Source organism: Pseudophryne corroboree, chromosome 5 (genome assembly GCF_028390025.1).
Source record: "Pseudophryne corroboree isolate aPseCor3 chromosome 5, aPseCor3.hap2, whole genome shotgun sequence".
Lineage (NCBI taxonomy): Eukaryota > Metazoa > Chordata > Amphibia > Anura > Myobatrachidae > Pseudophryne > Pseudophryne corroboree.
In genome coordinates, this window is record NC_086448.1 from 701,561,804 (window position 1) to 701,577,965 (window position 16,162).

The following is a 16,162-nucleotide window of genomic DNA, read 5'->3' on the forward strand; positions in this document are numbered from 1 at the left end:
ACGATTTATCATTCTTTTTAGAACGATATCGTTCATATCTACCATCGTTATCATCAAGTGTGTAGGGCCTATTAGGCTCACAGATGCTGCAACTGTCCGCCAGTTATATCCAATAAGGACTGAGAATCAGAACTGCTGCATTCATGGGCACCTTGGGGTTTGCAGAGCCACATAGTTTTTATAATGCAATCCTGACTTTACTTACCGAGACTATGATGCTTGTCCCCCAAACACAAGAGAAAAAGTAAAAAGCGCTTAGTTGTCCGGACTCGTTGAACTTGCTGTGTTTTGTCTTGGAGAAGTGCATACGTCTGTTAATTTTCTGAAAGAAGACAGCTTGTTGAGATAAGCGCATTCAACATCTCATTAAGTCATGCAAAAATCACAATCATGCACAAATTCTGTGATTCCGTGAATTAAGTGATCTGATTTCAAAGTTTGCACAAGATCTAGAGTTACCGAAGAGTAGTGTTCAGCTACAGGATATCAGAGGGATGTGAACGAGTAACATCTAGTAACAGTACAATTTGTGCCTCACTAACATGCTACAAAATACAGTATACTGTTTCCATATCACACTTTTTTTTTTATTTAAATGATGCATTGTTTACAGAGTATGCAAGGTAAAAGAAATGAAAAATAAAGAATAAGCATTTGAAATGTTTGCTAACCCGTGTGACGAGGTTGGAAGAAAGAGGGGACGTTTTCACACGGCACAACCGCCGAAAGAGCAGATCGCATTTATCTGAGGGGGATGGGTTGGGAGTGAACAGGTCTTTAATTGGCAAGCTGGACAATCAGCTTCTACTCAACAGGAGGAAAATAAACTTCTATTCACATAGGAAAGCAGTGTCTCTCCCTTATTTACTCAGAACAGTCATGGTAGACTCTCAATGCGCTAGTTTATTGCAGTTTGGGATTTTCCCCAATGTAGGGTAGCTTTCATACACTGGGGCAGATGTATTAATCCTGGAGAAGGCATAAAGACGTGATAAAGCAGTGATAAGTGCAAGGTGATAACGCACCAGCCAATCACCTCCTGTCACTTTACATATTGGAGCTGATTGGCTGGTGTGTTATCACCTTGCACTTATCACTTCTTTATGCCTTCTCCAGGCTTAATACATCTGCCCCTCTGGTTGAAAACCACACAACTATTTGTTGCAGCTATTGGCCATAGCAGAGCTACCCATAGTCTGTCATTACAGTCAATGTATCAAAGCTATCCCTGCTTGAGCACAGGTGACTTAATTAGTACCTCAATCATTTTGATTTAACCATCTGGACTCAAGCATGGATATCCTTAAAACCTGGACTGTAATGGTGGAGCTTTGAAAAGTCAGGGTAACAGATTGAAACCACAAACAAAAACAGAGTATAAAGTGCATTTGACGGCTTTCAGAGCATCCCTGTGGTTTGCAATAGAATTGCAATGATTTAGCAGGGCCCAGACTCAAACAACAAGATTAGTTCCCGTCCAGAAAAATACAGTCTTCTGTACTTACATCTAACACGTATTCTTGTATAACAGCATGTAAAATGATTGCCACAAGCATATAGAAGAAAACGGTGGCCACATCTTTGACGCCATACTGGTACAATGTGACTGACTCAGTGAGGACACCTGCTGGATACAAGAAATCAGTCAATGTAATAGACATACAATAGAAACCCGCCTACAGAATATGACTGAAAAGATAACCCACCTATGTGCGCCTAATGTGCTCTTAGGCCATTAGCTAATGCTTGAAAATTGTGCAAGAATCTCAAACTGCTGTATTAATAAATGATGGTTAGACATCCCACATGGCACAGACAACCCCATTTGCTATGAATAGGCCAACTGCACAATTATAATGTATATGGATCTGAATATAAGCCTGGAAGCTAGTAGTCGAGCATGCCATGCTGTTTAAACCAGTGATGGGGTACCTTTGGCACTCCAGCTGTTGTTGAACTACTCATACCAGCATGCCCTGCTACAACTTTAGCATGGATAAATAGCAAAACTGTAGCAGGGCATGCTGGGATATGTAGTTCAACAACAGCTGGAGTGCCGAAGGTTCCCCATCACTGGTCTAAACTCTGGAGCCATTTACTATTACTAGGTTGCAGAACAACAGAGGAAATTGCCCCAGCACTTATGACATGACTGGTCCCATTCCTGTGATTGCACGAGGTACAGAGAAATACACAGGCAGTGTCCTTACATGGAATATAAACAGCCAGCGACTACTTTCTATTTTGGAGTGTGTTTAGCATAAGATGATAATGTGGATTTACTTGCCAGCTCACAGCAGATTTACTTAAAACCTTAGGAAAAGCTGTAAAGTAGGGAAGTTGGTGATTGCAAGCAGCATGACACAGCCACCATTACTGTGGTTACCATCAGGGTCAGCAAAGGGTTTCAGCTCCAAAAAAAAATAAAATAAGATTTTACTCACCGGTAAATCTATTTCTCGTAGTCCGTAGTGGATGCTGGGAACTCCGTAAGGACCATGGGGAATAGACGGGCTCCGCAGGAGACTGGGCACTCTAAAAGAAAGATTAGGTACTATCTGGTGTGCACTGGCTCCTCCCTCTATGCCCCTCCTCCAGACCTCAGTTAGGATACTGTGCCCGGAAGAGCTGACACAATAAGGAAGGATTTTGAATCCCGGGTAAGACTCATACCAGCCACACCAATCACACCGTATAACTCGTGATACTATACCCAGTTAACAGTATGAAATATAACTGAGCCTCTCAACAGATGGCTCAACAATAACCCTTTAGTTAAGCAATAACTATATACAAGTATTGCAGACAATCCGCACTTGGGATGGGCGCCCAGATTCCACTACGGACTACGAGAAATAGATTTACCGGTGAGTAAAATCTTATTTTCTCTGACGTCCTAGTGGATGCTGGGAACTCCGTAAGGACCATGGGGATTATACCAAAGCTCCCAAACGGGCGGGAGAGTGCGGATGACTCTGCAGCACCGAATGAGAGAACTCCAGGTCCTCCTCAGCCAGGGTATCAAATTTGTAGAATTTAGCAAACGTGTTTGCCCCTGACCAAGTAGCAGCTCGGCAAAGTTGTAAAGCCGAGACCCCTTGGGCAGCCGCCCAAGATGAGCCCACTTTCCTTGTGGAATGGGCTTTTACTGATTTAGGATGCGGCAATCCAGCCGCAGAATGCGCCAGCTGAATTGTGCTACAAATCCAGCGAGCAATAGTCTGCTCAGAAGCAGGAGCACCTAGTTTGTTGGGTGCCTACAGGATAAAAAGCGAGTCAGTTTTCCCGACTCCAGCCGTCCTGGAAACATAAATTTTCAAGGCCCTGACTACGTCCAGTAACTTGGAATCTTCCAAGCCCCTAGTAGCCGCAGGCACTACAATAGGTTGGTTCAAGTGAAAAGCTGATACCACCTTAGGGAGAAACTGGGGACGAGTCCTCAATTCTGCCCTATCCATATGGAAAATCAGATAAGGGCTTTTACATGACAAAGCCGCCAATTCTGACACACGCCTGGCCGAAGCCAAGGCCAATAACATGACCACTTTTTTCCACATGAGATATTTCAGATCCACAGTTTTAAGTGGCTCAAACCAATGTGATTTTAGGAAACTCAACACCACGTTGAGATCCCAAGGTGCCAAAAGAGGCACAAAAGGGGCTGAATATGTAGCACTCCCTTTACAAATGTCTGAACTTCAGGCAGTGAAGCCAATTCTTTCTGGAAGAAAATCGACAGAGCCGAAATCTGGACCTTAATGGAACCCAATTTTTAGGCCCATAGTCACTCCCGACTGTAGGAAGTGCAGAAAACGACCCAGCTGAAATTCCTCTGTAGGGGCCTTCCTGGCCTCACACCACGCAACATATTTTCGCCAAATACGGTGATAATGGTTTGCGGTTACTTCTTTCCTGGCTTTTATCAGCGTAGGAATGACTTCCTCCGGAATGCCCTTTTCCTTTAGGATCCGGAATTCAACCGCCATGCCGTCAAACGCAGCCGCGGGAAGTCTTGGAACAGACAGGGCCCCTGCTGTAACAGATCCTGTCTGAGCGGTAGAGGCCATGGGTCCTCTGATATCATTTCTTGAAGTTCTGGGTACCAAGCTCTTCTTGGCCAATCCGGAACCACGAGTATCGTTCTTACTCCTCGCCTTCTTATTATTCTCAGTACCTTTGGTATGAGAGGCAGAGGAGGGAACACATAAACCGACTGGTACACCCACGGTGTCACTAGAGCATCCACAGCTATCGCCTGAGGGTCCCTTGACCTGGCGCAATATCTCTTTAGCTTTTTGTTGAGGCGGGACGCCATCATGTCCACCTGTGGCCTTTCCCAACGGTTTACCAACAGTTTGAAGACTTCTGGATGAAGTCCCCACTCTCCCGGGTGTAGGTCGTGTCTGCTGAGGAAGTCTGCTTCCCAGTTGTCCACTCCCGGAATGAACACTGCTGACAGTGCTAAGACGTGATTTTCCGGCCATCGGAGAATCCTTGTGGCTTCTGCCACGCCATCCTGCTTCTTGTGCCGCCCTGTCGGTTTACATGGGCGACTGCCGTGATGTTGTCTGATTGGATCAGTACCGGCTGGTTTTGAAGCAGAGGTCTTGCCTGACTTAGGGCATTGTAAATGGCCCTCAGTTCCAGAATATTTATGTGTAGGGACGACTCCTGACTTGACCAAAGTCCTTGGAATTTTTTTCCCCTGTGTGACTGCCCCCCAGCCTCGAAGGCTGGCATCCGTGATCACCAGGACCCAGTCCTGTATGCCGAATCTGCGGCCCTCTAAAAGATGAGCACTCTGCAGCCACCACAGCAGAGACACCCTGGTCCTTGGAGACAGGGTTATCAGCCGATGCATCTGAAGATGCGATCCCGTCCAAGAGGTCCCACTGAAAAGTTCTGGCATGGAACCTGCCGAATGGAACTGCTTCGTAGGAAGCTACCATTTTTTCCAGGACTCGCGTGCAGTGATGCACCGACACCTGTTTTGGTTTCAGGAGGCCTCTGACTAGAGATGACAGCTCCCTGGCTTTCTCCTGCGGGAGAAACACTTTTTTCTGTTCTGTGTCCAGAACCATCCCCAGGAACCAGCTGCGACTTTGGAATATTCAGAATCCAGCCGTGCTGTTGTAGCACTTCCCGAGATAGTGCTACTCTGACAAACAACTGCTCCCTGGACCTCGCCTTTATAAGGAGATTGTCCAAGTACTGGATAATTCTTTCGGCCATTACCTTGGTAAATACCCTCGGTGCCGGGGACAGACCAACGGCAACGTCTGGAATTGGTAATGACAATTCTGTACCACAATTTTGAGGTACTCCTGGTGAGGAGGGTAAATAGGGACATGCAGGTAAGTATCCTTGATGTCCAGTGATACCCTGAAATTCTCCAGGCTTGCAATAATCGCCCTGAGCGATTCCATTTTTAACTTGAACCTTCGTATATAAGTGTTCAAGGATTTCAATTTTAGAATGGGTCTCACCGAACCGTCTAGTTTCGGTACCACAACATTTTTGGAATAGTAACCCCGGCCTTGTTGAAGGAGGGGTACCTTGATTTCACCTGCTGGAAGTACAGCTTGTGAATTGCCGCCAGTACTAACTCCCTATATCCGAGGGCAGCAGGCAAGGCTGATGTGAGGTAACGGCGAGGGGGAGTCGCCTCGAACTCCAGCTTGTATCCCTGTGATACTACTTGCAGAACCCAGTGATTCACCTGTGGGCAAGCCCACTGGTCCCTGAAGTTCCCGAGACGCGCCCCCACCGCACCTGTCTGTGGAGCCCCAGCGTCATGCTGTGGACTCAGAGGAAGCGGGGGAGGATTTTTGATCCTGGGAACTGGCTGTCTGTGCAGCTTTTTCCTTCTTCCCTTGTGCAGAAAGGAAGCGCCTTTGGCCCCCTTGCTTTTCTGAAGCCGAAAGGACTGTACCCGATAATACAGTGCTTTTAGGGTGTGAGGAAACCTGAGGTAGAAATTTTTCTTCCCAGCTGTTGCTGTGGATACAAGGTCCCAGAGACCATCCCCAAACAATTCCTCACCCTTATAAGGCATAATCTCCATGTGCCTTTTAAAGTCAACATCACCTGTCCACTGCCGGGTCTCTAATACCCTCCTGGCAGAATGGACATTGCATTAATTCTGGACGCCAGCCGGTAAATATCCCTCTGTGCATCCCTCATATATAAGACTACGTCTTTAATATGCTCTATGTTAGCACCATATTCTCCCTGTCTAGGGTATTAATATTATCTGACAGGGTATCAGACCCTGCTGCAGCAGCACTATTCATGCTGAGGCAATTGCAGGTCTCAGTATAATACCTGAGTGTGTATATACAGACTTCAGGATAGCCTCCTGCTTTTTATCAGCAGGCTCCTTCAAAGTGGCCGTATCCTAAGACGGCAGTGCCACCTTTTATGACAAACGTGTGAGCGCCTTATCCACCCTAGGGGATATCTCCCAACGTGACCTATCCTCTGGCGGGAAAGGGTACGCCAGCAGTAATTTTTTTTTTTTTTTTTTTAAATTACCAGTTTCTTATCGGGGGAACCCACGCTTCTTCACACACTTCATTCACTCATCTGATGGGGGAACAAAACACCGGCTGCTTTTTCTCCCCAAACATAAAACCCCTTTTATGTGGTACTTGGGTTAATGTCAGAAATGTGTAACACAATTTTTATTGCCGAGATCATGCAACGGATGTTCCTAGTGGATTGTGTATATGTCTCAACCTCGTCGACACTGGAGTCAGACTCCGTGTCGACATCTGTGTCTGCCATCTGAGGTAACGGGCATTTTTTGAGCCCCTGATGGCCTTTGAGACGCCTGGGCAGGTGCGGGCTGAGAAGCCGGCTGTCCCACAGCTGTTACGTCATCCAGCCTTTTATGTAAGGAGTTGACACTGTCGGTTAATACCTTCCACCTATCCATCCACTCTGGTGTCGGCCCCACAGGGGGCGACATCCCATTTATCGGCATCTGCTCCGCCTCCACATAAGCCTCCCCATCCAACATGTCGACACAGCCGTACCGACACACCGCACACACACAGGGAATGCTCTGACTGAGGACAGGACCCCACACAGCCCTTTGGGGAGACAGAGAGAGAGAGTATGCCAGCACACACCAGAGCGCTATATAATGTAGGGATAAACACTATCACTGAGTGAATTTTCCCCAATAGCTGCTTGTATAAACAATATTGCGCCTAAATTTAGTGCCCCCCCTCTCTTTTTAACCCTTTGAGCCTGAAAACTACAGGGGAGAGCCTGGGGAGCTGTCTTCCAGCTACACTGTGAAGAGAAAATGGCGCCAGTGTGCCGAGGGAGATGGCTCCGCCCCTTTTTCGCAGACTTTTCTCCCGCTTTTTTATGGATTCTGGCAGGGGTAATTATCACATATATAGCCTCTGGGGCTATATATTGTGATTATTTTGCCAGCCAAGGTGTTTTTATTGCTGCTCAGGGCACCCCCCCCCCAGTGCCCTGCACCCTCAGTGACCGGAGTGTGAAGTGTGTATGAGGAGCAATGGCGCACAGCTGCAGTGCTGTGCGCTACCTTGGTGAAGACTGAAGTCTTCTGCCACCGATTTTCCGGACCATCTTCATGCTTCTGGCTCTGTAAGGGGGACGGCGGCGCGGCTCCGGGAACGAACACCAAGGACGGGTCCTGCGGTCGATCCCTCTGGAGCTAATGGTGTCCAGTAGCCTAAGAAGCCCAAGCTAGCTGCAAGCAGGTAGGTTCGCTTCTTCTCCCCTTAGTCCCTCGTTGCAGTGAGCCTGTTGCCAGCAGGTCTCACTGTAAAATATAAAACCTAACATATACTTTCTTTCTAGGAGCTCAGGAGAGCCCCTAGTGTGCATCCAGCTCGGCCGGGCACAGAAATCTAACTGAGGTCTGGAGGAGGGGCATAGAGGGAGGAGCCAGTGCACACCAGATAGTACCTAATCTTTCTTTTAGAGTGCCCAGTCTCCTGCGGAGCCAGTCTATTCCCCATGGTCCTTACGGAGTTCCCAGCATCCACTAGGACGTCAGAGAAAAAAAAAAAACACCACAAAAAAACAAAAAACAAACAAACCCATCTGCCGAGTTAATAGTTCTTTGCAATGAGATTGTAAGCTTCTTGGTGCAGGATCCTCTTCTCTTGCACTTCAATTACAGCTCTCTCCTACTCAGCGACTGTCTATACCTGTATCTCGCTTGTGACTGTTCATCTCTTCCAATGGCTGTCTGCCCCCAGTAGTACGTTGATTACTCCTTTGCTTCTTTACATCTCATGTGTACTGTGTACTTGGAACTGTGGTGCTACCTGTTACCTGTGCTCAGTTTTACTTTTTTTCTTTTTTACTGTGATGTTAAGTTCTGTGTACTCTGTATTGTTCAAATGTGTGCTGTATGTATGGCGCTGCAAAACACTTGTGGCGCTTTAGAAAATAAGATTTTACTTACCGATAAATCTATTTCTCGTAGTCCGTAGTGGATGCTGGGACTCCGTAAGGACCATGGGGAATAGCGGCTCCGCAGGAGACAGGGCACAAGAATAAAAGCTTTAGGATCAGGTGGTGTGCACTGGCTCCTCCCCCTATGACCCTCCTCCAAGCCTCAGTTAGGATACTGTGCCCGGACGAGCGTACATAATCAGGAAGGATATTGAATCCCGGGTAAGACTCATACCAGCCACACCAATCACACCGTACAACTTGTGATCTGAACCCAGTTAACAGTATGATAACAACGAAGGAGCCTCTGAAAAGATGGCTCACAACAACAATAACCCGATTTAGTTAACAATAACTATGTACAAGTATTGCAGACAATCCGCACTTGGGATGGGCGCCCAGCATCCACTACGGACTACGAGAAATAGATTTATCGGTAAGTAAAATCTTATTTTCTCTGACGTCCTAGTGGATGCTGGGACTCCGTAAGGACCATGGGGATTATACCAAAGCTCCCAAACGGGCGGGAGAGTGCGGATGACTCTGCAGCACCGAATGAGAGAACTCCAGGTCCTCCTCAGCCAGGGTATCAAATTTGTAGAATTTAGCAAACGTGTTTGCCCCTGACCAAGTAGCTGCTCGGCAAAGTTGTAAAGCCGAGACCCCTCGGGCAGCCGCCCAAGATGAGCCCACTTTCCTTGTGGAATGGGCTTTTACAGATTTTGGCTGTGGCAGGCCTGCCACAGAATGTGCAAGCTGAATTGTACTACAAATCCAACGAGCAATAGTCTGCTTAGAAGCAGGAGCACCCAGCTTGTTGGGTGCATACAGGATAAACAGCGAGTCAGACTTTCTGACTCCAGCCGTCCTGGAAACATATATTTTCAGGGCCCTGACAACGTCAAGTAACTTGGAGTCCTCCAAGTCCCTAGTAGCCGCAGGCATTACAATAGGTTGGTTCATGTGAAAAGCAGAAACCACCTCAGGGAGAAATTGTGGACGAGTCCTCAATTCTGCCCTGTCAGAATGAAAAATTAAGTAAGGGCTTTTATATGATAAAGCCGCCAATTCTGACACACGCCTGGCTGAAGCCAGGGCTAACAGCATCGTCACCTTCCATGTGAGATATTTTAAGTCCACAGTGGTGAGTGGTTCAAACCAATGTGACTTAAGGAACCTCAAAACAACATTGAGATCCCAAGGTGCCACTGGAGGCACAAAAGGAGGTTGTATATGCAGTACCCCTTTTACAAATGTCTGAACTTCAGGTACTGAAGCCAGTTCTTTCTGGAAGAAAATCGACAGGGCCGAAATTTGAACCTTAATGGACCCTAATTTTAGGCCCATAGACAGTCCTGTTTGCAGGAAATGGAGGAAACGACCCAGTTGAAATTCCTCTGTAGGGGCCTTCTTGGCCTCACACCACGCAACATATTTTCGCCAAATGCGGTGATAATGTTTTGCGGTTACATCCTTCCTGGCTTTGACCAGGGTAGGGATGACTTCATCTGGAATGCCTTTTTCCTTCAGGATCCGGCGTTCAACCGCCATGCCGTCAAACGCAGCCGCGGTAAGTCTTGGAACAGACAAGGCCCCTGCTGGAGCAGGTCCTTTCTTAGAGGTAGAGGCCACGGGTCTTCCGTGAGCATCTCTTGAAGTTCCGGGTACCAAGTCCTTCTTGGCCAATCCGGAACCACGAGTATCGTTCTTACTCCTCTCCTTCTTAGGATTCTCAGTACTTTTGGTATGAGAGGCAGAGGAGGGAACACATACACTGACTGGTACACCCACGGTGTCACCAGAGCGTCCACCGCTATTGCCTGAGGGTCCCTTGACCTGGCGCAATATCTGTCTAGTTTTTTGTTTAGACGTGACGCCATCATGTCCACCTTTGGTTTTTCCCAACGGTTTACAATCAGGTGGAAGACTTCTGGGTGAAGTCCCCACTCTCCCGGGTGAAGGTCGTGTCTGCTGAGGAAGTCTGCTTCCCAGTTGTCCACTCCCGGAATGAACACTGCTGACAGAGCTATCACATGATTTTCCGCCCAGCGAAGAATCCTTGCAGCTTCTGCCATTGCCCTCCTGCTTCTCGTGCCGCCCTGTCTGTTTACGTGGGCGACTGACGTGATGTTGTCCGATTGGATCAATACCGCCTGACCCTGAAGCAGGGGTTTCGCTTGACTTAGGGCATTGTAAATGGCCCTTAGTTCCAGAATGTTTATATGAAGAGATGTTTCCATGCTTGACCACAAGCCCTGGAAATTTTTTCCTGTGTGACTGCCCCCCAGCCTCTCAGGCTGGCGTCCGTGGTCACCAGGATCCAATCCTGAATGCCAAATCTGCGGCCCTCTAGTAGATGAGCACTCTGCAGCCACCACAGAAGAGACACCCTTGTCCTTGTCGACAGGGTTATCCGCTGATGCATCTGAAGATGCGATCCGGACCATTTGTCCAGTAGATCCCACTGAAACGTTCTTGCATGTAATCTTCCGAATGGAATTGCTTCGTAAGAAGCCACCATTTTTCCCAGGACCCTCGTGCACTGATGCACTGACACCTGGCCTGGTTTTAGGAGGTTCCTGACTAGCTCGGATAACTCCCTGGCCTTCTCCTCCGGGAGAAAAACCTTTTTCTGGACTGTGTCCAGAATCATTCCTAGGAACAGTAGACGTGTCGTTGGAATCAGCTGCGATTTTGGAATATTTAGGATCCACCCGTGCTGACGTAACACTACCTGAGATAGTGCTACTCCGACTTCTAACTGTTCCCTGGACCTTGCCCTTATCAGGAGATCGTCCAAGTAAGGGATAATTAAGATGCCTTTTCTTCGAAGAAGAATCATCATTTCGGCCATTACCTTGGTAAAGACCCGAGGTGCCGTGGACAACCCAAACGGCAGCGTCTGAAACTGATAATGACAGTTTTGTACTACAAACCTGAGGTACCCTTGGTGAGACGGGTAGATTGGGACGTGGAGATAAGCATCCTTGATGTCCAGAGACACCATATAGTCCCCTTCTTCCAGGTTTGCTATCACCGCTCTGAGTGATTCCATCTTGAATTTGAACCTCTTTATGTAAGTGTTCAGGGATTTCAGATTTAAAATTGGTCTCACCGAGCCGTCCGGCTTCGGTACCACAAACAGCGTGGAATAATACCCCTTTTCCTGTTGTAGGAGGGGTACCTTGATTATCACCTGCTGGGAATACAGCTTGTGAATGGCTTCCAAAACTACCTCCCTGTCGGAGGGAGACTTTGGTAGAGCAGACTTCAGGAACCGGCGAGGGGGAAACGCCTCGAATTCCAGTTTGTACCCCTGCGATACCACCTGTAGAATCCAGGGGTCCACTTGCGAGTGAGTCCACTGCGCGTTGAAATTCTTGAGACGGGCCCCCACCATGTCTGAGTCTGCTTGTAAAGCCCCAGCGTCATGCTGAAGACTTGGCAGAAGCAGGGGAGGGCTTCTGCTCCTGGGAAGCGGCTGCATGGTGCAGTCTTTTTCCCCTTCCTCTGCCCCGGGGCAGGAAGGAATGGCCTTTAGCTCGCTTGTACTTATGGGAACGAAAGGACTGAGTTTGAAAAGACGGTGTCTTTTTCTGCTGATGTGAAGTGACCTGGGGTAAATATAGACCAGTATAGACCAGCCCCAAATAACTCCTCCCCTTTATACGGCAATACTTCCATATGTCGTTTGGAATCCGCATCTCCTGACCACTGTCGCGTCCATAACGCTCTTCTGGCAGAAATGGACATAGCACTTACTCTTGATGCCAGGGTGCAAATATCCCTCTGTGCATCACGCATATATAGTAATGCATCCTTCAAATGCTCTATAGTTAACAGTATATTGTCCCTATCCAGGGTATCAATATTTTCAGTCAGGGAATCCGACCACGCGACGCCAGCACTGCACATCCAGGCTGAAGCGATTGCTGGTCGCAGTATAACACCAGTATGTGTGTATATACTTTTAAGAATATTTTCCAGCCTTCTATCTGCTGGTTCTTTGAGGGTGGCCGTATCAGGAGACGGTAACGCTACTTGTTTTGATAAACGTGTGAGCGCCTTATCTACCCTAGGGGGTGTTTCCCAACGTGTCCTAACCTCTAACGGGAAAGGATATAGTGCCAATAATTTTTTTAGAAATTAGCAGTTTTTTGTCGGGGGAAACCCACGCTTTATCACACACCTCATTTAACTCATCTGACTCAGGGAAAACTATTGGTAGTTTTTTCACACCCCACATAATACCCTTCTTTGTGGTACTTGTAGTGTCAGAAATGTTCAATGCTTCCTTCATTGCCGTGATCATGTAACGTGTGGCCCTACTGGACATTACGTTTGTCTCCTCACCGTCGACACTAGACTCAGTATCTGTGTCTGGGTCTGTGTCGACCCACTGAGGTAACGGGCGTTTTAGGGCCCCTGACGGTGTCTGAGACGCCTGGACAGGCACTAATTGATTTGCCGGCTGTCTCATGTCATCAACCGTTCTTTGCAAAGTGCTGACATTATCACTTAATTCTTTAAATACGATCATCCAGTCAGGTGTCGACTCCCTAGGAGGTGACATCACTAACCCAGGCAATTGCTCCGCCTCCACATCATTTTCCTCCTCATACATGTCGACACACAGCACACACACCGGGAATGCTCTGATAGAGGACAGGACCCCACAAGCCCTTTGGAGAGACAGAGGGAGAGTCTGCCAGCACACACCAAGCGCTATATATATATATATATATACAGGGATAACCTTATATAAGTGTTATTCCCTTATAGCTGCTGTATAGTTTTTAGCTGCCAATAGTGCCCCCCCTTCTCTTTTTTACCCTGATTCAGTAGCAAGTCTGCAGGGGAGAGTCAGGGAGCCGTCCTTCCAGCGGAGCTGTGAGGCAAAATGGCGCTTGTGTGCTGAGGAGATAGGCTCCGCCCCTTCACGACGTCCTTATCTCCCGCTTTTTCTGTAAAAAGTGGCAGGGGTTAAAATACATCCATATAGCCCAAGAGCTATATGTGATGTATTCTTTTGCCAACCTAAGGTATTATCTGTTATATTGCGTCTCAGGGCGCTCCCCCCCAGCGCCCTGCACCCTCAGTGACCGGAGTGTGAAGTGTGCTGAGAGCAATGGCGCACAGCTGCGGTGCTGTGCGCTACCTTAGTCTGAAGACAGGATCGTCTTCTGCCGCCGATTTCACCGGACCTCTTCGCTCTTCTGGCTCTGTAAGGGGGCCGGCGGCGCGGCTCCGGGACCCATCCAGGCTGAACCTGTGATCGTCCCTCTGGAGCTAATGTCCAGTAGCCTAAGAAACCCGATCCACTCTGCACGCAGGTGAGTCCGTTTCTTCTCCCCTTAGTCCCACGATGCAGTGAGCCTGTTGCCAGCAGGACTCACTGAAAATAAAAAAAATAAGATTTTACTTACCGATAAATCTATTTCTCGTAGTCCGTAGTGGATGCTGGGACTCCGTAAGGACCATGGGGATATAGCGGCTCCGCAGGAGACAGGGCACAATAATAAAAGCTTTAGGATCAGGTGGTGTGCACTGGCTCCTCCCCCTATGACCCTCCTCCAAGCCTCAGTTAGGATACTGTGCCCGGACGAGCGTGCATAATAAGGAAGGATATTGAATCCCGGGTAAGACTCATACCAGCCACACCAATCACACCGTACAACCTGTGATCTGAACCCAGTTAACAGTATGATAACAACGAAGGAGCCTCTGAAAAGACGGCTCACAACAAGAATAACCCGATTTTTGTAACAATAACTATGTACAAGTATTGCAGACAATCCGCACTTGGGATGGGCGCCCAGCATCCACTACGGACTACGAGAAATAGATTTATCGGTAAGTAAAATCTTATTTTCTCTGACGTCCTAGTGGATGCTGGGACTCCGTAAGGACCATGGGGATTATACCAAAGCTCCCAAACGGGCGGGAGAGTGCGGATGACCCTGCAGCACCGAATGAGAGAACTCCATGTCCTCCTCAGCCAGGGTATCAAATTTGTAGAATTTAGCAAACGTGTTTGCCCCTGACCAAGTAACTGCTCGGCAAAGTTGTAAAGCCGAGACCCCTCGGGCAGTCGCCCAAGATGAGCCCCCTTCCTTTTGGAATGGGCTTTTACAGATTTTGGCTGTGGCAGGCCTGCCACAGAATGTGTAAACTGAATTGTATTACAAATCCAGCGAGCAATCGTCTGCTTAGAAGCAGGAGCACCCATCTTGTTGGGTGCATACAGGCTAAACAGCGAGTCAGATTTTCTGACTCCAGCCGTCCTGGAAACATATTTTTCAGGGCCCTGACAACGTCAAGTAACTTGGAGTCCTCCAAGTCCCTAGTACCCGCAGGTACCACAATAGGTTGGTTCATGTGAAAAACAGAAAACACCTTAAGGAGAAATTGAGGACGAGTCCTCAATTCTGCCCTGTCAGAATGAAAAATTAAGTAAGGGCTTTATATATGATAAAGCCGCCAATTCTGACACACGCCTGGCTGAAGCCAGGGCTAATAGCATCGTCACCTTCCATGTGAGATATTTTAAGTCCACAGTGGTGAGTGGTTCAAACCAATGTGACTTTAGGAAACTCAAAACAACATTGAGATCCCAAGGTGCCACTGGGGCACAAAAGGAGGCTGTATATGCAGTACCCCTTTTACAAACATCTGAACGTCAGGCACTAAAGCCAGTTCTTTCTGGAAGAAATTCGACAGGGCCGAAATTTGAACCTTAATGGACCCTAATTTTAGGCCCATAGACAGTCCTGTTTTCAGGAAATGTAGGAAACGACCCAGTTGGAATTCCTCTGTAGGGGCCTTCTTGGCCTCACACCACGCAACATATCTTCACCAAATGCGGTGAAAATGTTTTGCGGTTACATCCTTCCTGTCTTCGACCAGGGTAGGGATGACTTCATCTGGAATGCCCTTTCAGGATCCGGCGTTCAACCGCCATGCCGTCAAACGCGGCCGCGGTAAGTCTTGGAACAGACAAGGCCCCTGCTGGAGCAGGTCCTTTCTTAAAGGTAGAGGCCACGGGTCTTCCGTGAACATCTCTTGAAGTTTCGGGTACCAAGTCCTTCTTGGCCAATCCGGAACCACGAGTATCGTTCTTACTCATCTCCCTCTTATGATTCTCAGTACTTTTGGTATGAGAGGCATAGGAGGGAACACATACTCTGACTGGTACACCCACAGTGTTACCAGAGCGTCCACCGCTATTGCCTGAGGGTCCCTTGACCTGGCGCAATATCTGTCTAGTTTTTTGTTCAGGCGGGACGCCATCATGTCCACCTTTGGTTTTTCCCAACGGTTTACAATCATGTGGAAGACTTCCCGATGAAGTCCCCACTCTCCCGGGTGGAGGTCATGCCTGCTGAGGAAGTCTGCTTCCCAGTTTTCCACTCCCGGAATGAACACTGCTGAGAGTGTTATCACATGATTTTTCGCCCAGCGAAGAATCCTTGTAGTTTCTGCCATTTCCCTCCTGCTTCTTGTGCCGCCCTGTCTGTTTACGTGGGCGACTGCCGTGATGTTGTCCCACTGGATCAATACCGGCTGACCTTGAAGCAGAGGTCTTGCTAAGCTTAGAGCATTGTAAATTGCCCTTAGCTCCAGTATATTTATGTGGAGAGAAGTCTCCAGACTTGATCACACTCTCTGGAAATTTTTTCCTTGTGTGACTGCTCCCCAGCCACTCAGGCTGGCATCC

The 16,162-nt window shown here is 48.0% G+C and overlaps 1 protein-coding gene across 2 annotated transcripts in view; it reads right to left on the reverse strand.

The window, feature by feature from the left end:
* The window catches only part of TRAM1 (translocation associated membrane protein 1), a 62,962-nt gene that overhangs the window by 35,404 nt on the left and 11,396 nt on the right, over positions 1 to 16,162 (reverse strand). The window contains exons 3-4 of one of the 2 annotated variants that reach the window (XM_063923894.1): positions 1,506 to 1,627; positions 206 to 322 (exon numbers count right to left, since the gene is read on the reverse strand). In XM_063923894.1, coding sequence (XP_063779964.1) covers positions 206 to 322; positions 1,506 to 1,627 — 239 coding nt within the window. The remainder of the gene's footprint in view (positions 1 to 205; positions 323 to 1,505; positions 1,628 to 16,162) is intronic. The other variant, XM_063923895.1, reaches the window with a different exon arrangement.